The sequence below is a fragment of the Colletotrichum acutatum genome, assembly GCF_030867785.1.
Source record: "Colletotrichum acutatum strain CBS 112980 chromosome Unknown BDZ83scaffold_7, whole genome shotgun sequence".
NCBI classification, from domain to species: domain Eukaryota; kingdom Fungi; phylum Ascomycota; class Sordariomycetes; order Glomerellales; family Glomerellaceae; genus Colletotrichum; species Colletotrichum acutatum.
Genome location: NW_026849001.1, coordinates 218512 through 241155, shown reverse-complemented (window position 1 = coordinate 241155; position 22644 = coordinate 218512). Strand labels below are relative to the sequence as shown.

Sequence of the window (22644 nt, the reverse complement as noted above, 5' to 3'; positions counted from 1 at the left end):
ATATGGAATTCACTTATGAACGAAGTGAGAGGACAGTGGCAGCGTGTTGGAATTTCTCCTAATCACAACGTGACCGACGTAAACACATGGAAACCCATTCCCTCATGACCAAAAAGGACCAAACTCTCCGAGTTCACTACTCCGAAAACTCGCTTGGAGAGTCCGTGGAGTTGTACAATGAGAGCACCCACAGTCTCTCTTTATATGATCATTTCGCCACACAACATATCCCCTGAATTCTGTGCCGGGCTATCCAAAACGGCAGCAAGTCACGTTTGATGCTGCCTTGGTATTTGGCCTGCAACGGCGGGAGGCAGCAAACTCAGAAGCGTGTGTGGCACCAGAGAAAGAGGAACCGGGCAGCTCCCTTGCTTTATGAACTTCTTGCATAGATGTAGTTTAAGATGCTTGTTTTAGATCTTTATACTTGTCTGCCTAATCAAGGTGCATGTACAAGACATCCAGCAACGTGAATTTGCGCTTTTTCCAGACTCAGATGGTCGTGTACGAGAGGCGGCTCACGTATACGTACAGCATGGCGATGCTCGACATATAGTAACCTTTTCTGCTGAAACTTCTGGTTCCATTCCAGATACTCCAGTGAATGTTGCCATGGTATACCTAGCTGACCCAGGTACAGTAAATACCAGTGACGTAAAACTACGAGGAGACCGTTGTTGTGGCGCATGGAGGAAACGGATTTCACTGGCAAACTAAACATTTGTTGCTCATTTGATGGGGCTCGAAGCAATGCCCTGGCCTCGAGACTATCACGAGTTGAAGCCGCTTACAACACCCGAACTAATAAATTCATCAGTAACGGTGTAAGGGGCTTACTTAGGCTAAATGAAGATTTAGGACAGGGTGTATTTCACCTACGAAACAGTCCCTTGACGACCACCAGTACGACCACCGCGATCCGTCGACGGGATAGACGTCTTCCTTGCCAGAAAGCAGCCCTCAGTACACACGCCCAATATAAGACTAGTACAAAAGTCAACCAACAACCTCCTTGGAGGCAACAACGTAATACAATCAAAGCATCCAAGTCGAAATACTATTTCTCATAACGCCGTGACGCAAGAAAAATACGCTCACCCAAAAAAAACAAAAAAGAGTTCACCACTGGTGTGGCTACATGTCTCGGTGCTCATGCTGGGATTCGAACTCGGGTACTCGTATACGCTAAGCCTGTCGTCGAGTAGGCTGGTTGACGATTTTGATTGTCGACCTTGGACTATTCCACCAGGCAGCCAGTTTGACCTGACCCACCGACCTAGACGGGCGCCTGCTGGCTGGTGACGGCAATGGGATTGAGGGGGGAGGGGGGGGGTATATAGTCTTCCTTCCTGTGTATGGTATTCATCGGATGAAGGTCTGGTACGCACCTTATGTGAATTTGATGAAGATACGGCCAGCCGGCACCCGCCTGCCTAGTTTTGCGCTCACGGTCGTGGATACGCGACAATCTCTGTCCCTCGTGCCCAAAAGTGAGGATGAGTTCGGGTCGATGTTCCTTGTCAAGGAACGAGAATCTTCCCTGGCTACTTTTCTCCGATTCCTATTGTAGAGTTTAGTCCCTCGGGCAAAGATCAAACGTATTATCCTGCACCTACGTCGGAACTAAAGGAGCTGCCAGGATCCCTCGAATCTTTGGTGTCATTTGCGATCAGACATCGCTGTGAGAAGTAGATAAGCCAGTCAGGCCGAAGTTGACCTTTGAACTTTGGTGACTGCTTGTCATGCACCCAAGTGTGACGATCGCAACGGCGCTTGTCTCCATGAATTGGAGAGTAAGTATACGATCTCGGCAGCACCTGAGACGCGGGAAATAGATCAGAGACAGAGGAGTCTGCGAAAAGAAGGCTCAAATAAAGGGAATAAAGTAGACTATAGCCATGCCGCCAATGTCAAACCCATGCGCCACAGTACCCTCAGTGCTATAATTATACACCCGCGATCCGAATCACCCGATTCATACAATCTTCAGCCATTCTGGATAAACCAACTCGGTTCATCCATACCGAGGGGTCCATGCCATAGTCTCGGGATGACTCTTCCATCCAGACCAGCCAGTCCCCGTATTACTGACTACCAAACCCCCTTACAGAGCGAGGTTGTAGCTATACTCATCCTCCATATTCTGGCTGATCCAGAGCACGACGCTGCTCAAGCCCACGAGCGCATTCGCGACAACGTTCTCGATGCCCATGCCCAGCGCCGGCATGGCAACGTCCTGCACGACAAACTTGAGCACAAACACCGTCACGCCGCCGGCCATACCGCCAGCCAGCGCGGCGAAGCCGAGGAACAGCACGACGCGGGCCTTCCACGCGACGCCGTTGCCGCTATACGAGAAGCTGTCGGCCGACAGGCGCGCCTTCTCGACCGAGTTGATGATGAGCATGCCGAGCGAGGAGAAGATGAGGGGCAGCCAGTCGACAAAGGTGACGTGGGTGTCGGAGCCGTTGCGGGCTGACTTTGACCAGACGGCGGAGTCGAGCATGACGTAGAAGGCGATGGAGAACTGGGGGTTGAATGATTAGCAAGGTTCTTGAATCATCCTTTGTTTCCTGTGGTTTTTGTACAGGGGGTTATTGGGAGAAGGGAACTAGCTGATGTTCCTTCATATGCTATCCTACGACGGATACTGGCGGGGGACCATCAGGCAGGAGAGAGAAGGACAGGCTTACCAGAGCTCCGGCACCGTAGACGCCAAAGTTACGAGCCCAAGCGCTGTTGAGCCATTCTGGCTTGCTGAACTTCCAAAGGCGTTCCTCCTCCATAGCTGCGAATGTGGTGATGAATGGATTGGGTTTTGGGGTGTAGTTAGGTTCGGAAGCGCTTAGCTGAAGATAGCTTCCCGTCTGCGAAACCGTTGTAGACGAATCGGGCGGGCGGGGAATCTGGGCGTGTTTCGTCGGGAGTGTTCTCGAGCAGTCGATGCTCTTGGTGGAGAGAAGTAAAGTGTCGTCGGTATATCGCGAAGTGGATGGATCGGGCCGCGCGTGCGTTTGTTCGTCGGCGGTTGTCGTCTGCTTCGGTGTAAGGCTGGGCGTGGGTGACGAAGGCGCAAGTTCCGGATGTTGGTCGCCTTGACGTTGATCCGGCACAGCTGAGGCGTCACAGTCCCACTACCTGATCCCTGTCCCGGAGCTTTGCCGTTATCACGTGACTATATGAACGTCACATGATCTTCACATCGCAAATGTACCTTCGTGCACCCTGTTACTGTGTAGGTAGGTAAGGTAGCTAAGGGGAACGGAACAAGATTGAAGAGAAAGTCTCATCTCGCAAGTATGATCGAAATTGAGCAAAAGATTAATCTCTCTTAAACGTAAAGACCACCTTGATAATCTTGTGCTGTTGCGACGCCATCCGCAAGCCAACCCATAGCTTACACCTCTAAGTCCCCTGCTTTGTACATGACTCTGCCTGCACCCGTGCTCATGAACGACATTCCATGCTTCAAGACACGGCCTGGACCCTTCTTCGTAGATCTGATCGATGCGGAGCAGTTCATCGTGGTGTTCCGGGCTTAGGTTGACCCCCGTTAACACCCCGTTAACACCCCGCAAACACGAATCGGTCCCAGTAGCACGGGATACGAGGAATTGAGGGGCGCATGCCGCTGCACCCCAAACATACGCACGTAGGCGTAGAGCCCATCTTTTTCATCCTGACACGAGAAACAGAATACGATTTGGCCAAGGCCGTCACAGCCAACCTGTATTGAGGACTAATCCTACGCCCTTGCCTCGGAGCGCTCGAGATAAAAAGAAGTAGACAAAAGGTCCTAATAGTACACTAACAATTACCGGCACGCCTGTCAATTCCAGCCTGGGATATTATCGTCCCATTCGCCTCGTCTAGGAGGACGTGGTCCGCAGCATCCCTTTCAAGAGAGCCGTAGGGCCGCCCACGAAGATTGGCCGAATATGGCAGGTTGGTGCAAATGTACGTATGCCGCGCAGCTATGTCCATAGACTGCAGAAACCTCAGAATGGGGGAGTGGCCCACCCGACGTATTCCGGTCCCGGCCCTTTCCAGAGAGAGCCCAAAAAGGAAGAAAAAAGAAGTAGAAAATAGACTTGGAAATAAGCCCAGCCGCCGTGTTCCCTGATGCTCGAAAAAAAAAAAGTCTTCAATGTTGTATGACCCACTGCGGACGTCCTCTCATGATGATTAGAGTCACGGACGCCTCAAACGCCGATGTTTTGCTGTATGACGGGCCTTGTCGCGTAACAAGACCCCGAGAATAGGGGAAACCGTATCGTCGTTCTGTCGTATCCAGTTTTGCACACCTTCTATATCTCGATCTCCTTCATCGGCTCCTCCGATACCTCAGGTTGCTTGCCGTTGGCCTTGGCGGTGCCATTCATCTTGCCAGCGGGGTTTGCGTTCTCCTTTCCTTCGCCCTCCGCGGTCTCGACGTGCGAAAGTAACGACACGCGGGAGCCCTTGGGGGTCTCTTCGCTCGGCCGGGGGGTTTCGACTTCGACAAGCTTCGTTGGCTTGAGGCCGTTTGTCTGCAGCTCCGGCAGAGGGGTTTCCTCGGCCACTCGTGCCAGGGGGCTGGACTTGCCATAGCCAGGGCGAATGGGGCTGGCGATCGGAGAAGTGCCTCCCAGTCGTTGCATTGATCTTCCTCGTTGTTCGCCATTAGGCTCGGCTGATGTCGGGCTCGCGCTCGTGTACGGGGAGTTGGCGCCAGATCCAGCCGGGGATCCGGCTCTGTTAGTAGGCGCAACCGATCTGCGCTTCGCGGCTCTGCGGCCGTACTTTTGATCCATGCGCCATCGAAGAATGCCAAAGTATGGAGGCTCAACACGCGTCTCCTTAAACTCCCGCAACTTGAGCTCGTTGGTCTCCTCGTCCACAAACCACTTGCCAGACGAGAGATCGTCCGCGACCATGGCGAGGAAGTGAGCCCAGGAGCGGGCAATGACGTACTTGGTATCGTAGTCGCGACCAAAGAGAACAATCTGTCCCCATTTGCCACTGGGACCGGGGGCGAGGTCGACAGCCAGGTTGTTTCCACCCCAATCGCGCACCAAGGGGATCCAGGCTGGGTGGGCGTACGATCGCTGCACTGCGTTGGGGGGCACGCAATCCTGGCGAGCAATGAGGTCCTGACGCCAAGAACCATTGTTCGCGACCGCAGGAGATGCGGGTTCTCTGGAGGAAGATGCCTGGTTGCTGCTGCCGAGGGCCTTGGGGAGAGCGGCAGGTCTTTGGTAGGCCGCTTCGGAGAGGAATTCCTGGTTGACCTTGCGCCACTGGTCCCATTCCTGAACAATCTCCTCGCAGTCAAGCAACATGGAGCCGAAGATGATACCAGTAGGCATTCCCAGGCGCTCCTGGCCGTCGTGAACCATCAATGACTCTCTTACATCAAGGGGCAAGGAGCAGTCGAGTTGATGCTCCAATTCGTTGAGATCGTTATCGGTGCATCCCTCGCAGAGCTGGTCCCACAGCTCCGGGTAGTGCTCTTCGGCCCAAGCGTCAATCTTCTTCCACGAGTGGGAAACGGGAGGGGGAGGAGGTGAGCCGTCCTGGAAAGACTGCATGGGGACATCTCCGGGACTTTGTAGCTCAAAGCCATCGTGCTGGCTTTCGCGGCGAGCAGATTGAGATCTCAGACCCGGAGAGTAGGGCGCAGAAGGGTTGGGGCTAGTTGGCGTGTAGGGCATGCCGCCGCCCTGGTAGCTGTTCTCGCGCGAGAATCTGTTATAATCGTCGGCGAAAGGAGAGGATACATCGGCGCGGGATTCGGAGGCAGTCGCGACGGAAGTAAGGATGCCGCTCTGGCGATTCAGGGGAACGTGACGACCGGTTCGGTGAGGAGAGTCAATCGTGGAGTCTGAGATACGTTAGTTTTTGTTATAGAGGCAGGCGTTGCAGAGGCCATTTAGGGGGGGGGGAAGAAACGTACGTCGGTCGTAGCTGGTCAGATCGTGCCAGAGAGAGCGCATAGCCGCACCGAAGCCGAACCTGTCATGGCAAAGTTAATGTCTCGGTCCTCGTGGGCGTCCCAAGAAAAGGGGACTGAACGGTTTAAAGAATAGATGCCAACGTACGTGTTCGCCATGATTGGCGATGGGGCCCCTGGCCGATTTGACAAGACAATGATCCTGTTCCGGGGTTGGAAAAAGAGACGCGATCGACCGGTTGCGGTTGTGGTTGTGGAAAAGTAAGGAAATAGCAGCGAAAGTTGGGGGGTATCGAAGAAAGTCGATTTACCCCTTTGGTCGTTGGCGTTGAGGTTAGGGGTAACGGCCGAATCGTCAAAGACAGATGACAGCAGGTGCTGGGTGGGAGTCTGCTTAATTTAGGATGCTCTGTTTCTGTCCACCGCCCGTCGAGGTATTGTCGACTCGCAATGGGGTTCAAAGTGTGAAGGAGTGTTGGATTCGCAACCAGCGAAAGTATGCGGTCTGGGTGGTGAATTGGGTTGTTGGAGGGAAAAAGAGGCTTTGAGGTCGGAGGCAGCGCGGTCAGGTCAGGGGCAGGCCGCGAGGGTTGAATTGTGAGGTGCCCGTGTTTATGTCTGACGGGGCGTGGAATTTTTAGAGTTGGGGACGATGGCGTAGTAAACCCGTCGCGGTCCTTGAGTGTGCCAGGCGGGTGCAGGTGTTAGTGCAGTGAAGGAGGCGAGAGTGAGGTGTGCTGCAGCTCTCAGTGCGACGCAGGAGACGAAGTGGAGGCAGGTAATAGTGCGGTAACGATAGGTAGCTGTGCCTTGATATCTCTCTCTCTCTCTCTCTCTCGCTAGGTACCTCAGGAACCTGGGGCCAGGAAGGAAAAAGAGCACTTCAGACAGCGGGACTGGACAGGTAGGCAGGTAGGTGGACAGGGTTAAATTTGGAGACGTTGAGGCTTCGTCTGGTCAGTTTGGTGGATTGCGCCCGGCGTGGTTTGTGGCACTTTAGGGGAAGGAAGGAGCCCCAGTGTCAGTGTTTCCCCCCGGTCAGTTTTGGTCGATACCTCAGGAAAAAGCGAGTATACCTGGGTAGTCGTGGTAGTGAGAATGAGATGGTGGTGGACGTGGTGGGCGTCTGGGCTTGGGGAGGAGAGAGAGGGAGGGAAGGAGGGGACAGGCACGGGGGGTTCGAGTGAAAGTGGGACCTTCAGAACGGTTTAGGAGAGAAGGGGGACCCCTGGTCTCTCCTTTCTCATTAGACAAAATGAACCGGTGCCTTCCTTGCTCAAGCAAGACCAAAAGACTAAAAAAGAAGAGGGAGAAAAAGCAAGCAGTGCAGCGGCGACCCTGGACAGCGAGGTTACTGCAGCCCAGTACCTGAGCACAGTAAGGTAGGTCTGCTGCTTCTGCGGAGTTTGTGACGAGGTGAAGCCAACGTGAGAGGGAACGAGAGAACACTAGTAACGAATTGTGACGCGAAAGCGAGCGAGCGAGTGTTGGTCAGGTCGGTGAAGATGTTTCCCGTGTGACACCAAACGAACGCTCTGGATGCGAGAGTGTGTGCAATGATAACGAAGGCAACGACTGAGGGGAATGAGCGATTGATGTAGATGAAGATGAAGAAGAGAAGAGGAGGAGGACCAGAAAAGCACGGAGAAAGTCAGGATGGGGATAAGTTGGCAGCAATGGCAAAGATAGTGTAGATGCTAATCATCTTTGATCTTCAGGAGCACTGCAACTACGACCTCCGCTCAATGTCGTGTACAATCGTCAATCACAGACAGAAGTACGGATACATCCATGCCGTTCGACTCCCATCACACTACTAAAAGCAGTGCAGCGAATGCAGGGCAAGTTGCTTGGTCGTCAAATATGCACTAACAAACTGGGTAACCTAGCCTCAGTCAAGTCACTGCACCAGCGGGATGGCGATGGCAAAATCAGGGTAGGATTGGCACATTGGGATGGAAGAGGGGTGTGGATGGGACGGCGTTTGACGTCGTAGGACCGGCGCCAGGCTTCGACAGGCTTCGTTCAAAGCTCAGCAATCTGACAATCTGGCAAATTGGCAGAAGGGGACCCGGAGATTCGCGCGTCAAGTGGGTGCCGCCCCTTCCATGATTCACAATCAATTGGCAGACGACTTTCGGGTCTTTTGAAGAGATCGTTGCCCATGAACTGCCCGTAGTACCGTACGGAATGTACACCGTACTTGTAGCCCGGGCCATCACGCGGTGTTAGGAAAGGGCGAAAGGGCAACCTCGATTGATGATTGGGGAAGGGGTGGATGTGTAGGATGGATTGGATTGGATCCCTCCCCGAATTTACCATCTTATGGAGGCGACTATTTCGTGTGTGTACTTACCTTTTTGTAAGTACCTCTGGAGGTTGTCTTGTATGGCAGAGGACATGCGGGCAGAACTGCCGCGGGCCACGGACGAAAAGATAGAAGACAGGGATGGCCGGTCTCGCAGGTGTGGAATGCCCGCCCGCTAAAGAGGACGCGCCGAAAAGAAGGCGCGGGCGGGCGGCGGGCGAGTGGGAGCGGCAGAAGTGGTTCAGAAACTGAAAAGTCTTGGATTTGCGCTGGAGTCAGTGGGCTCAGAGTCATTCATGGTGAGGAGGAGGTGGTGGTGGTGGTGTCGCGGCTCAGGAACCGGCGCTGCTTGTGCACTGTTGCTACCGAGACCCCTGACTAGTAGGAAGCATTAGCCGGGTGCTGATAGGAAAATACCTCGATGAAACTGGTCAAATCGAATGTATTGGTGTAAAATGTCTCGAACTGACGTAGCGGGCTACTACGCCACGGGATCAAGCCGTTTCTTTTTGGTCCCCGCTGCGTCAACTGGAGCCCAACTTGCTAGTCAGGAGCTTGGGAAAATTCCTTCTTTCATTGAAGATCCTGGCGTAAACGGCTGCCTCTACCCGTCGATTCTTTTGATCGCAAAGTCTTGCTGGCAATATCGAGTATGGAAGTATACCTTACTCCGGTCTCCAGACTTCAAGTCATCGAGCTCATCTCTGCAGCTGGCAGCAACTGTGAGTACGTGCTTTGGTTAGGTAAGGTAGGTACCTACCTAAAGTAATATCAATCGTCAACCACACGGCATAAACCGCCATTTTGTTTCCCACCTCAGGTGCATGCTATTCTCATTTCCAACCCGCACCTGGTCGTTTCCACCCCTGGACCGCATCAACTCCCCTCTGGGCCTCATCTCAGCTCTGATTACCTGATATGCAACCAATTCTACAAAGTACTTCCAATATGCGTCGTCTGGTCGTCGTCGTCACCTTGCCGATTAGCGCAGCTCAAGCCCCGAAAGAGTCTTGATGTAGGTCTCGGACATGTACCAGATGAAATGAACATGGCAAGATGAGAACAAAGGAAAAGCCCAAGTCTTCTAGGCGTCTTCCACGAGCCGGTAGAGCTGAACCCGCCCAGGCAAAGAAGCATTCCATTCCGTACGTCTCCTCATTTCACCAGCTTTCCCCGCCCCCGAAACAAGCCTGGACCGGCGGGAACCCTGAATCTTTGGCCGCTCATTTTTTGTATCCTCTCGCAGCTTAAATTACCTTGCAGTCCATGTCACGCTGGTAAACTTCTTGAAACATGCAGTCTCTACCCCCGCTCGATGCAGAATATTCCCGACGTCTCCAAAGTCAATGTTCCAGAGTACGGTACAGATACCCTCCACTTCCTTTTTCCTTTCCATTACACAGTACGGACCAGTTGCTACGTTTTCGCTCCGTACAGAGGTAAATGAAGGTGACGTGAAGGTTGCACAAGCCGGTGTCATGGCAGCTGTGCGACGATGCAATAGGCTCTCTCTCTCTCTCTCACCTCTGCAGGAGCTTGCAGGCGGCAGTGCGATAAGAGGCGCTAGAGACGCAGGAAGCGGCAACTGAATAATAGCACCAACGACGCAGCCCAAGTCGTCACCCAGACGTTGCGCACGGCGACCAGCGGCGGCTGCGCGCTATCTCGATCGACTTGCGGCTTGAGAGAGGTGGGAACTTGGAAGCAGACGCTAGAGATTGGTGGTTCAGATGGCGGATGGACGATGGCTTAGGAACACCAGACTACACTAGCGCGAGGGAGGAGGGCCGACAGTTTCGTGTGGCAACGGTTCATGGTCGTTTGACTGGCCAGTGCTTCTCTAGATTTCTGGTGTTTCTCCTTCTTGCTCTTGGTTGACCTTTGAGGCACCGTAGCTCACTGGCATCTCTTGCTTGAATCGCTCGACCCGACTGTTTTCTTTCCTGGGCGGTTGCGGTCGGCGGCATGGGGTTCGTTACCACGTTCACGGTTGACGGTTCCCCAACTGTTTGAGGCGGGAAGCAGCGCGCGACTCGCAGCTACATTTTGTCAGCGGGGACTCTCAGCTGGCAGTTGCCCGCTGAAAACCGGTCCAGTCCCCAGTGACGGCTTCCCGGCTTTGCAGCCGCCGGCCGGTCCAAAATAACTGCCTTGATGCCGTGGCTGATGCGCTATGTTGGTTCCCTCCGCACATGCAGCCGCGTTCGCGCTCACGAACACATGTTACTTGGCAGCATCCAGCAGAAAGCGTCAGTCATGCCATCCGGTTCTCGTACTGCTTCCCATGATGGACTACATGGAGACACCAGGTCTTTTTTAAAGCCCCCAGGAACGAAAGATGTCGCCTTCGAGCCTTGACTCTCCATATTTGACTTGATAGCGCTCATCGAGACCCGTTTGCTTGACGGATACACCCCTGATTGATGTCATGACGGATCTGGTCCCGTCCCACCTTCATCTGCAATCTCACCGACTAGAGACAGACGTCCCACTCGGTGCAGGACCCAGCTGAACAATGAGATGACCATGCCAAGGTCTGAAGCGTCCCCGTAAGTCCACCTTCGCGATTCCTTCTTGGAACAAATTTTTATTTGACAACGGCCGCGTAGCCAGTCTCTAGCTTTGTGTGCTAGTCTAGATCTAGACAAAAGCTCGGGTCTCGGTATTGTCCGTATACTGCCTCCACATCTGGCTCATGCCACGGTTAACATGGCACCTTCATGATGAATTTGACCCAGTCCGAACTCGCAGCAAAAAGCCTTCGAGAGTCTGACATCCCGGCCAGATATCGCCTCAGCTAAGGCGGTGCCCATTCCCGGTCTCTCTTAAAAGCATACATTCTCATATATGTCGTTGCATTATGGACGCTCTTACGGACGTATACTTACCTTGACGTCGAATTCCACGGCGAAAGACCACCCCAGGCACTACAAAGAGCAGTTCACGATGATTCTCGTCGAAATTTCGAGAATATCCAGGGCATGTGGTGCAAATTGGGTGTGGCTTAAGCTTCATTACGCCCCACATAGTGCCACTGCTCATTTGCTCTTCTGATTGCCATTGGTTTCGAGTTGAAGTCTAGATATCAGTCTTGTCACCACGCTGAAGAGCATGCTTGGTCCCTTGGCTCTCCACAGCTATCTCGATAAGCTTTCAAGCACCATGAGCCGATCGGTTGGCAGCATCCACAAGTGGGATCGCGGAGGGCTTCGAACCCGGCCAAGACTCTTATTGTCTACGCTTGGCCAAAGACAAGAAGCCACTGGATATGACAGGAATGTGCCTCATTACAAGCACGGATGGAAAAGCCATGCTTTGCTCAACAACCTGATAGGATTCGGCCGAGAGACTTTGCATATTCGATCCAGTGCCTCATCTCCTAATCGACATATTTCTGCAAGATTTGAGCCTACGGAATGGTCTGGCGTGAACGAATGAACTTTCAAGATGACAATCACTCGGCCTTGATACTACAGTTGACTGCCTCGTATAAGCCAGACTAACGGTGTCACCGGGCCTGAGGTCTAAGCAGTCTACCACAGCACCTGGCGAAGTCGAGTCTCAAACGCAGGTAAGAAAAGAAAGGGCTACGGACTGGTTTCGCAATCCGAACACACGAACGAAGGTCTCGGGTCAGAAGCATGTCAACGATGCGTGGAAGAGGCAGGAGCCGTACGGGAAACGCACCGCCAAAACAGCCCGAGCGCTTCTACGAGAACACCCACCTTACGACTTGAGCGAGGACCGAGCACAATTCTGGTTCTAGAGACTTTGGGGACTTCTCCAATCTAGTTGTAGAGGCAGCCCTGTAATGCCAAACTTCGGACGGCGAGGCAAGATCGTCAATAAGCAGAATATATCAGGCGAGCCACAATCGGATGATGGTCTGCTTGGAAGACCGTTCGCAAGCTGCGACAGATTCGGGATGATGTCGTCGAACTTGTTTCCTTCCTGCAGAACCGTGAGGCCTGTTCGCTCGGCCATTCCGAGCTATTTTCAACTTCGGATCTCAGTCGTGGCCAAATGCGGAAGACATCTGAGCTGGCCTGACTTGGGACTTGAACCAACTTCCCTTCATCATAGTTGTGAGGGTGGCTGGCCAGGAACACCTGCTCGTCCGAACCCGTCTGGACAACACGAACATTGTCTCGCATTCGCTATTCTATGACTTGTACAGTCTCTTTTGCATCTGCTTCTTCCACGATTGGTAATCGTAACAAAGTTTTATGCTGATGATATTCTTGTACCTGTCACTTCCCTGAGACCTTATCGAGAGACGAACCGTCAAAGAGGGTTGTAATTTGTAACAGAATAATAGCGCAGATTGTTTTCTTCCTGTTTAAGCACTGAGGCACATTACTCAAGGCCAAATAGTTATAAGCATCCCATGCTCTCAACGCATACCCGTCAACTTATTCGCCACCACACGTGTAGTTCATCTCGTATCGCACCAGGCTGCCTGTCACATCTCGCATGTACTCTCTACAAACAATGGCGGCATTCTGAACTCGGCCGAACATATCCTCTGTTCCACATATACATGTATTCTTCTCTCACCGTGACTCGAAAATGTGGCAAATAGAAAGAAAGGCGACAAAATAAAGCCTCAAAGCCTCACAGCACGCGCCGACAACCATAGGTAATTGCCTACAACGTGTCATCGCGCCGCGCAAGACTGTGGCTGTGATGAGAGAGATCGTCCAACGCCCAATTCAAACGACACGATGACATCGACGACGGGGCAGATCTCCCATGTCGTGTAACCCCAAGTCATATCACCCAGGCAATAGGAGTCAACAGCACGAATCCAGTCCTGTGCTGTGCTGTGCCTCTCCCCTCCAAAAACGAGCTTACTGACATGCATCCAGAGCCTGATTAGTCGACCCGAAAAGATGATTGAAAAATACAACGCATCTAAATAAATCTCCATGGCTCAAAAAACGAAATAAGAAGTCGATTGAAGTCGACTCGAACCTGCAACCTATCAAGCGCAAAAAAAAACAAGCTATCCATGGCATTATGTAGGACCGTGAGCCAACATACGTTCTTTACCAGAATCGTACCGCTCGGCCATCGACTACAACGGACGATGCTTGCTGATGAGCTGGCCCGTCTGCAGTGCCTATAGAGGAACTATGGGATGAAGGTCCATCAAGGGCGGGTGCGTATTGTGCAGCGGAATACACCATGGACGACATCACGAAGACAAAGCAAGAGCACCAATTAAAAGAGCCCACCGTAATACATGTTTCGAAACATGCAGAGGCGGCTGTGGCTGACGTACGGCTCGGCAATTGGCAAAGAATTGACACGTCCATTCTGCATCTTTTACGATTTTCACGGCCTGTTGGACGGTTGCGAAGACTACGATCGTAAAAGGAGGTGAATGTAACCAATGCGGGTATCTCCATTATGCATGAATCCAATGCTGAACTAAACAACGTATTTTCTTGGTTCGTGGACTCGTCATGCTACCCTCTTCATATACGTAGCTAGCGCTCATCTCACGCAACCGAAGACGGGGCCCCGGTATCGGGCTTATGAGCCTCCAGCATCAAAGCCTTGTACCTGCCCTGCAAGACCTCCTTCGGCAGCGTGTGTAGAATCTCGTTCCGGAGCCGCTTCTTATCGAACGGCAGCTTCTCCAACTTGAGAGCCTCCAAAATATAGCTCACCACCGTGTTCGTCTGCAGTGGTGGGTCTCGGAGGACCCTGGCAACGGCCTCAGGCGTTAGGTCCTCGTTATCGTTCCAGATAAAGTAGGATCGTACGGCGGAAGGTGAGGCGCGGAGGGATTTGATGGTGGTCCGGTAGTTGGCCAGCTTCTCATCGGCGGCAACGACCCTGGCGTCTTTCTGGCGCTTCTGGGTCGGAGCAGTCGATTTGGCGGCTCTCACGCTCTCGGCGATTGATTGACCCTCGCCATCTCCCTCAACTTCGAGACTGTCTCTGATTGCTTGGCACTCCGAGGCCGAAAGAGGTGCTGAGATGTTGCGCGGGTCAGCCTCTAGAGGCTCAGTATTCTCTTCTGCCATTGGGAGGGGGAGCCCGTCTGCGAGCCGGATGCTCAGGCCGAGCTCAGCATTATACGGGAGCGGCGGAGTTGGATCGAGGTTATTGCGCTTCCCATTGAGAACATGGAACAGCTGGAAGCCGGCATAGGCATCCGAAGCAGAGTCTAGGCGGAATTAGCAAGCAACAGAGGAAAGGTTCCGCAAGCACTTACACATGAGCTGGTCCATGTTCAGGGACTGGGACCAATCACTCGACCGAACATCCTGTCCCTTGAACATGGGAAGACCGAGGTGTTCCTTGACCATTGTAGCCAGAGGTATAGGCCTCTTGTTGATCATTTTCACTTCACCACTTGCTGAGTACTTCACAAGCTTATATAAGTGGCTTAACTCGAAGACTCCCCTCGTATCGACCTGCAGGTGGTTTCGTATCCGTGTACAGTCGCCCTTGATGTTGACGCCGACCTTCCGCACGTCTGAGTCCCCCATGATCCTCCGGAACGTCGGAGCGACAAAGTCGTCGGTGGGAAACAAGGCAATGTGAAACAGAGCAATCCGACTCTCGTTGGCGATCTGGATCAAGGAGACATTCTTCTTCGGACCCGAGGTCTTCTTCGCATCCGGGAACCACTCCAGATCGAACCCAAGGACCGAATCGTTCATAAAATACTGACACACTCTCTCCATGGTGTGTTTGGTCTTGCAGTAGTGCACCTTGACCTTTTGCTCGGCCCCATCTACCGAGGGTCCTCGAAAGAGTGTGTAAGACCAGAATGAGTCTCCCGTGTTCTCCTTCGCTCCTTGGGCTTTCCGAAATGCCGGCAGAGGGATCTTGAAGTCCAGGTCTGTTTGCGGGGGTTCTGCTGGCTCTGCAGCCGTCGTCGTCTTGGCTTCAACCTTGCCCTCCTTTGGACCCCCCGCGGTCTCTGCTTGGAGCGTCTGGGCAGTGGGAACGTTGTCTAAGGCGGGCTGGTACTCCGGAGCGGTGTGAAAAAGCAGGTCATCGCTGTCAGAGTCGAGAATCTCGTTATTCACCCCCGTCGCGGCTGAGGGCTGGCTGTTGTCTGGCGTCGAGATGTGGAGAGAACGCAACATGTCCACTCGCGGATGGGATGTCTCGTTCGGACTCGCTTGTCCGAAGACGATGCCTCGAACGGGATTCCATAATCTGGCGTAGGAGGAGGGATACATTGTTGATCTGGAACGTCTGCGAGTTGTCGATGCTGTCAGTAAAAACCCAATGGTAACTAGCAATTCGATGAAAAGGGTGTACACACGTTTGGACCAGCACCGATCTCGGCAAAAGTCGAGACTTATATAGAATAGAACTGCTGCGTCTAGGGAAGCTCATCACCGCTGCTCGCGGGTGCATTTGAGGGGGGAGTGAAGCGCCATATTTGCCACCGGGCATTGGCGCGACAAAGTGAAGAACGGTATTCTTCAGGCAGACGCGTCGTGGGTGATGGAGGGGTTCAATTAAAGTACGGAGTAGGCTTTGTGGGTGATACGCGCCCAGTTGGCGGCAGCGACAGCTGGGAGCTCCAAGAGTCCGGGGTGATGTGGCTTAGTCATTCACAGCTCATCGCGCAGTCACCTGACATGGGCTTTTACGCTCACCCCTCCGGCCCAAGTGCACGACGTCCATCATCTTGAGCATCGACGTTTTGGTCTGGCAAGGAACTTTCGTTTGGTGTATCGAAACGACCATCAATTCATTTGACGACTTTAATCCCTGCGTAACCCCTACAAGGAGACTTCAAACGTAAACAATTCAGAACCTCCACCAGATTCAAAGATTTAAGCGGCAAAATGGCGTCGCAACTGCTCCCTCTGGGTGAGTGGACAAGCCCACAAATGCAGATCGTTGAAGCTGACAAAGATAGAACTTATCGACAAATGTGTTGGATCGAGGATCTGGGTTGTCATGAAGGGTGACAAGGGTACGGCCGACCATCATGGGCTCGATTAAACGTGATCTGCTGACTCGAAGGGATGGCAGAATTCAGCGGCACGCTCCTGGGTTTCGATGACTACGTCAGTAAGTAAACTTTGGATGTTGAGCTACCCATTTCTCGAAATATCTAACGAAAAAAAAACAGACATGGTGTTGGAGGACGTGACAGAATTGTATGTGGCCGTTTTGAAGGTGGTATATACCCTTGCTAACTATAGGCTAGCGACTACTCTGGAAATCACACAAAGCTTCCCAAGATCCTGCTGAACGGCAACAACATTTGCATGGTACGTCACGTTCTCCATTGGATTTCTTGAGAGGGGAAGAGAGACTGACGATGAGCAGCTCATTCCTGGAGGAGAGGGTCCGGTGACCGCATGAAGAAGTTTGGACGAGGGACAAATTTGAGCAGAAGCAGCCGCTCCTCAAGATCATAGATAGACTAGGTTCATGATTTCTGTAACCCAAGGGATCGCATGACGGAGGCACCAGGGTTGGTACGAGCAATGCCACAACAGCTGAAGGCGTTGACTCGTTACCCGAGGGTAAAGCAAGAAAGAGGGCCTCTGGGGACTGGGCATGAACATCAAAAGTGTCACGTAGAGAGGCTTTCAAAGCATCGCGAAATTGACGACGTAATGCGCAATGATCAACTTTTTCTAATCCGAGGCCCTTTCTCAGCCCGGAATGCGAAAACCAATATGACGATTCCCCATGCCAAACTTCGGTATCAGACCGTTATTCCGTAATGACCTTATCCGCCTAACGCCCAGAGGAAAAATCCCACGCGAGATGTAACCCATCGTCTCAAGTGTGTCCGCCTTACTGGCCCTGCTGATTCGAACGGCCCGCCTCGACCATGCGACGAAGCTCGAACTCGCGAGTAAACTCGCGACTCAGGTGGGACAGGTCCTGCATGAGCTTCTTGATTACCTGTACCAAGGCCTCCTTGGCGGTGATCGTGCCGTCTGTCTGGACTCGAATGAACATCTCGGGGACGTTTGGATGCGCGACTGTGACAACATTTTAGTATGCGTGGCCCTAGTCGAAGGGCAATGCACCTTACTCTTGTAGCCCGCCATCAGGACGTTCTTGTGCATCTTCAGGTGCTCGGACAGGAGGTTGCCGAGAGTGTGGTCCTCTTTTTTGATGACGAAGTCGGACGTGTTGGACATTCCTGGGAAGAATTTAGCTTGGCCGAATGGCTAAGAAAAATGGTTGAAGGGCGTGCAAAATGTACCAGAGAAGACATTCTCCTCGATCTTCTTCTCGCCTTCACCGAGCAGGAAGAGCTCGAAACTATGAATGAGTTAGTTCAATTTCCGGGTTCCGTTTTCTTGAAAAGAGACGCGCCGAGGAGGAAGGTTCTCAGATTGGGAAGACATGATGTAGCTCAGACGTGTTCAGAGAGGGTGGTTCTGGGGTCTTGGAGTCTTGATATGCCTGAGAAAGCAGTGACGCGATAATCTGTGTGTATGGAACAACAGGAACAATGTTGAAATGTATGATAGAGATGTGAAGATGTAGTTTCACGCCTTGCGAAGGCACCTCTAGCAGAATCTGGCAAGGAAGCCTGGGGAAGACCACGGCCACCTCCTCGAGGGCAACGTGAAGGGAAGCCTGAGAGGAATCATGACAATGTGAGGCCGTCCCGAGTCCATCTGCCGACCAGGCAGACCTAGGATACTTCCCAAATTCACCGAAACAAAGGAGTCAAATTTTCTTACCGATCAGGCGCGTTCATCTTGGTGATTCGTGATTGTGAAGGGGAGGGTGGAGTCGGTGGTAACGAGACTTTGAGGACAAAACTGAAGATAATGCGTGGTTGGAGATAATTGAACGCAGAATACTGCAGTGAGACTGGAATCTTGTTAGTGGTACGTTCTTTCATGACGAGAGATTAATGACTACCTTTGGGTTGGTATTGTGATAGAATTTGAGAGTTCACCCGGGGTATGAGAGATGCTGGTGAGTGAGTTGGACGTGGTGAAGCTCAGGCTCCTTCTCAGTAAGGATGGGCTGGAGTCCTAGTGGGTCCTCAAAGAGGTGGGCTGCGCCACAGAAGCACAAATGTGGCGGTGCATAAGGTATTGCTCTGACCTTCCACATCTTCCTCCATCTTCATTTCACCTCAATAGATTAGATTCAAATTCGCCAAGACATGATAAATTTTCAACTTCACGGTCTCTTTGTCCTCAGATTTTTTTAAAAGTAGTTGAAGGATAAGTCGATTTGAAACCACTGCTACGTATACACATACAGAACTATAAACGTGGCGATGAGCCTCTTGTTCTTCAGTCTATGTACAAGCCCATGCTCATTGACGACCGACCGATGCTGTCCAAAACCCTTGAAGAACCCGCTGGAATCCATGCAATGATTACCCAACGCTTTTCAGACAGCACTGAATGACAATTAAAAAATGCAGTCGCATGCGATTCCCTCAGACACTTTGTGCCAGCTTACTTCCCCCTGCGGTCGCAGTATGCCGGAGGTTTGGCACCATCTGAGCCACCAGCCCAGCTGTAAACAGTCAAGGTTGTGGTATAAGCCATGGCAACGAAGCCGAAGATGCAGAGTATAATATCGGAAATCTTCCAGAGCCTGTTTCTCGCAACGGCCTTGTAGTGAAGCAGGGGCTATTGAAGGTTAGCAGTCACGCTTTATATTGGCAGGTTCTTGTCCATGGTTATACTTACCGGGTAGATGTAGACAAGCGGAATGCAAGCAAAGTTACCGACAAGGGCAACGAACTTGTCTAGGTCATCCGCACCACCCCATGCGATAACGGCACAAAGGATGACAAAGAAAAAGCGGTAGAGGTTCTTCTGCCACTTGATATAGGGGTTGTACTTTCCACTCTTGGTGAACAACGCATTCTCGGTAATCTTGATGGCGGGGAAAAGCTGCAGAGGAATTGACAACATAATGGCAATAGAGTAAAGGAACTGGACACTATTGACAGCCTTGTTGTCTTGGGGCATGTTGAGGAGCACCACAGTCTCTGTCTTGGATCCGTAGGCGGCGTAGGAGATGGCACCCATGCCGATGAAGATGACCGAGATGATGATCATGACCGCCAACATGACACGAGGGAACTTGCTGGGGTTCTTCATCGACTCCTGAATAGGGATGATGAGGCCAATTCCTTCAAACGTAAAGATTGCCGTGCCTATGAACAAGGTCCAGTCGTTGCGGTTGAACTGGATGATGTCCGCAATACCATTGGTGGCCAAGGTAAGGATGTCGTAGTATAGAAGGTATGCCAGGCCAAGTAGGATGAAGGCATCCGCGATAAGAGCAGTGAAACTCAACTTCTCAATATCTCGCAACAGGGAGAATGGCAGGAAGACGAGCACCTGCAAGAGGATCAACCACTTGACAGCGATATTGGATTTGCAGTCCGATACTGCTAGGATAACGGCTTGCAGGTTTTCTGACGTAAAAACCATGTACGCCGCCACAAACCCGATCTGACTTATAACGATAGACGAGAGGATAGTCGCCCTCATCCATTTGCCATAAAGAATGCCGCCAAGATCACCAAAAGATCCGTCGACCTTGAGACGGGTCGTGACCAGGAGAACGAAGCAGTAGTAGCTCAGTGCTGCAACTCCAAGCAAGACGGCGTTGCTGAAGACCATACCGCCGTTCAGATAAGCGCGAGGCAAGAAGAGAACTCCCGTGCCAACGAATGACTTGAGCAGAAGCAGCGCCGCGCTCATTGGGCTATTCTTTCCACTGCCGCCACGCTGCTTGCGTCTCCTCCTGTGGCGCGACGGTGTCAACAGCGCGCTGTCTTCCATAGGCTCTCTGTCGTCGTCGCTTTCGTCGTCGCTTTCGTACATGTCCTCGCCCGAGGAGAAGTATTCGCCGGGTCGTAAGGCCTCATCGTCCTCCTCCAGTTCTTCACCTGCGAAATGGCCATAGATCGAGAGGAACTCGAGGAAGCTGGATGTCAGCAGCCGAGGCTGGGAAGCTTCGCTAGCCTCGCCGCGCTCACCACCATCTCTGGCCGTGGAGGGGCTTCTTGCTGCTCTACGGAGGTAGTTGCGACGGAAACCTCCGGGAACTTTGATCGTGTTGATATCAAGAATATCAGTCTCGGGGTCCGGACGCGAAACGCTGAAACTCTTGCTGCGTTGCATCTTGTTGCGGGCTTCTGCCTCTTCGGTCCACTTGTAAATGCCTCGAGTCACGTCTCCGCCTTGCAGCTGCAAGCTCGAAAACTCGTCCTCGTTCAGTCCGGTCTCGGCGTCGGCGCTCACGGTCTGCTTGCCCTTCACGCCATCACGCATGCTAGACTCTTCAGAAGCGGCGTCGGTGGGCTGGACCAAATGCCTCTTGACAATCTCGGGGTCCTCGTAGGCACCGGCACCGGCGTTCCGCGAACGAGAGTCGAAAGATCCATAGTTCGTCATGGGCGTGCTCGAAAGCTGAGCGCCGGCGGCAGCAGGGGAGAGAGGTCGTGCCGGAGGAGTGGCAGAGCGCACCGGTGGTGTACCATGCCTCGGTGGAGATGTTCCCAGCGAGTTGGACAAGGCGGCGGCGAGAGCCGAGACGCCGGGACCTTGAACGCTTGAAGGAGCAGCTCCAGCAAGAGGAGCAAGGCTGGCCGTCTCGCTGGCGTCGCCTAGCCTACTTGAGCTCCCGACGAAGCGGCCGGTCTGGGGAGTGCCATATTGCTGCGAGGGTACGGGCGATGCCAGGCGAGCGGTGGCGTCTGCGCGAGGTAGAGAGCCGAATTGTCGGGACGGGGAGTCGGCCCTGGGAATGCTGAGGGGATCTCTCGAAGGAGATGCCATGATGGTACCTAATGAAACCGGTCGCGGACTATCGAATGCCGGTATTCGGGATATCGAGGAGCCTCCAACCACAGCGTTGCAGATTCCGAACTGAATCAACAACAGACAACAGAGTTAGCGAGGTGTCATGGGCGGGAGAAGATGAGACGGAACCGGGAAGAAAAGGAGAGCTAGATGATGGAGAAGAAGTAGGTTCGGTTCAAGTATGGGGAGAGTTTACCTGGACTCAGTTGTAAGACAGCTGACGAGATCAATTGCAGCGCACGGCTTGGGGGATGTGCGTTCGAAGCTGTTGCTATTGGGAACCCGTGATAAGGACGCCGCTTCCATGCGGGTCGGGTGACCTAATCTGGCAGGTCTGGAGAGTCTGTGGCTCGCACAGATAGCGTCGGGTAGGTAGCGCTACCTGGCAGCCTGCCCTGCCCTGTAGGCTTATAGTCTTATAGGCTGTAGCAGGACCTGGGAGGTGTCGGGTGCTGTGGCTGCGCTGCCGAAACCCGTCGGGCTATGACAACCGACAGCCTGAGGTAGCACTCAGGAGCTCTCTCGGGTTCCTCGCTCCATCCGCCAGGCATGCTGACCATGCTTCGTACTGAACCTGGAAGGCAATGTTGTGCCTGTGTTAGCCGCCCTACGCTGCCCCAGCCTCCAGGTGATGTTTTGTTCCAGACATGGGTTGCGAGGTCTCCTTCCAATGCTCGGTAACGGTAGTTACCTGACTCTAGGTTGAATCATCACATTGTTGTGCTCCATGTCACAGCTTGTCCGCTTCAGCCACCAACGATGCGTTGCAGATGCATTATCTATCTACATTACTGCAGCGACATATCGACATCTCAAGTTCTCTACAACAACAAGATGCAGAGGTCCAAGCATTATTCCTCGTCTTGTTCATATCTCCATCTCATTACCTCTACTTCTGCTCTCGTCTCTAACTTTTTTCTTATGTAATATCCTGAACTCTTGGACCGGGAACCGCAGATTCGACCGTACCTACTACCTACGCCGGGACCTCTGCTTCTGGCCATCGGACTGGCTCGTATTGACCGTCAGTCGCATGTCTGATTCAGCACAGCAAAACAGCACAGCGAAAATCTCTGGGATATGTGTCTTTCTTTCCAATGATCGGCCATCTTCCGGTCCTTTCGAGACTTCTCAAACGCTTCATCGTGGATACGACTCACAGTTTTTTACTACAAATGAGCCGAGTATTTCGTCTTGCTGCCAGCGCACACTACCAAAAAACCAAGGTTCCCATCGGATCTTACCAGCTTAGGTAAGGCACAGCTCGACCGCCACACTAAGCGAAGAGATGTCATTGGCTGCATGCACATCCCGCCTCACTTGTTCCTCTTGCTCTGACGGTGGCACGGTGAAGTTGGAGAGAGAGTGGGGGGCTAGCGCGCTCATGGATCCTGGAGCGGGCTGCGTGTGAATGAGGTGTGATTTGGAGCCCTGCGGCGGATGCTCTTCAGCGGTCCACCTCCCATCTCCCCTGGCCAGAACCGTAAGTTGAACGGCACCTCAACTCACCTCAGGACTTCATGTGAGCCCGCGCATGTAGCGGTACCTGGTGTCTGGGTGTGGTGCATCGCTGATTTGGCATCCCGTGCGCCTGTACTTTTCGCCCT

At 52.8% G+C, this 22644-nt stretch overlaps 6 protein-coding genes across 6 annotated transcripts; 1 reads left to right on the top strand and 5 right to left on the bottom strand.

Annotated features, from left to right (window-relative positions):
• Positions 1–2104: 2104 nt before the first annotated feature.
• On the bottom strand, positions 2105–2786 carry BDZ83DRAFT_566646 (uncharacterized protein; the record flags this gene model as incomplete). The annotated part of the gene is made up of 2 exons (XM_060503871.1): positions 2105–2527; positions 2694–2786. The coding sequence occupies 2 exons, from the start codon at positions 2784–2786 to the stop codon at positions 2105–2107; spliced, it is 516 nt and encodes a 171-aa protein (XP_060370336.1).
• A 1521-nt stretch (positions 2787–4307) lies between these two features.
• On the bottom strand, positions 4308–6091 carry BDZ83DRAFT_747502 (SMI1/KNR4 family protein; the record flags this gene model as incomplete). Its single annotated transcript, XM_060513447.1, has 3 exons — positions 4308–5863; positions 5936–5994; positions 6081–6091. The coding sequence occupies 3 exons, from the start codon at positions 6089–6091 to the stop codon at positions 4308–4310; spliced, it is 1626 nt and encodes a 541-aa protein (XP_060370335.1).
• A 7468-nt stretch (positions 6092–13559) lies between these two features.
• BDZ83DRAFT_602233 (exonuclease) lies at positions 13560–15758 on the bottom strand. The gene is made up of 3 exons (XM_060507152.1): positions 15532–15758; positions 14467–15461; positions 13560–14418 (listed from the first exon to the last, which is right to left on the bottom strand). The coding sequence occupies exons 1-3, from the start codon at positions 15663–15665 to the stop codon at positions 13745–13747; spliced, it is 1803 nt and encodes a 600-aa protein (XP_060370334.1). The 5' UTR covers positions 15666–15758; the 3' UTR covers positions 13560–13744.
• A 143-nt stretch (positions 15759–15901) lies between these two features.
• BDZ83DRAFT_602228 (U6 snRNA-associated Sm-like protein LSm5) lies at positions 15902–16844 on the top strand. Its single transcript, XM_060507151.1, has 6 exons — positions 15902–16088; positions 16138–16194; positions 16254–16292; positions 16354–16381; positions 16432–16495; positions 16554–16844. Exons 1-6 carry the CDS (start codon positions 16064–16066, stop codon positions 16587–16589), a joined length of 249 nt encoding a protein of 82 aa, XP_060370333.1. The 5' UTR covers positions 15902–16063; the 3' UTR covers positions 16590–16844.
• BDZ83DRAFT_602225 (DNA-directed RNA polymerase) lies at positions 16845–18329 on the bottom strand. Its single transcript, XM_060507150.1, has 5 exons — positions 18120–18329; positions 17936–18068; positions 17449–17507; positions 17275–17385; positions 16845–17221 (listed from the first exon to the last, which is right to left on the bottom strand). Exons 2-5 carry the CDS (start codon positions 17950–17952, stop codon positions 17031–17033), a joined length of 378 nt encoding a protein of 125 aa, XP_060370332.1. The 5' UTR covers positions 17953–18068; positions 18120–18329; the 3' UTR covers positions 16845–17030.
• A 28-nt stretch (positions 18330–18357) lies between these two features.
• On the bottom strand, positions 18358–21387 carry BDZ83DRAFT_602218 (transmembrane amino acid transporter). Its single transcript, XM_060507149.1, has 2 exons — positions 18908–21387; positions 18358–18847 (listed from the first exon to the last, which is right to left on the bottom strand). The coding sequence occupies exons 1-2, from the start codon at positions 21011–21013 to the stop codon at positions 18671–18673; spliced, it is 2283 nt and encodes a 760-aa protein (XP_060370331.1). The 5' UTR covers positions 21014–21387; the 3' UTR covers positions 18358–18670.
• Between the last annotated feature and the right edge of the window lie 1257 nt (positions 21388–22644).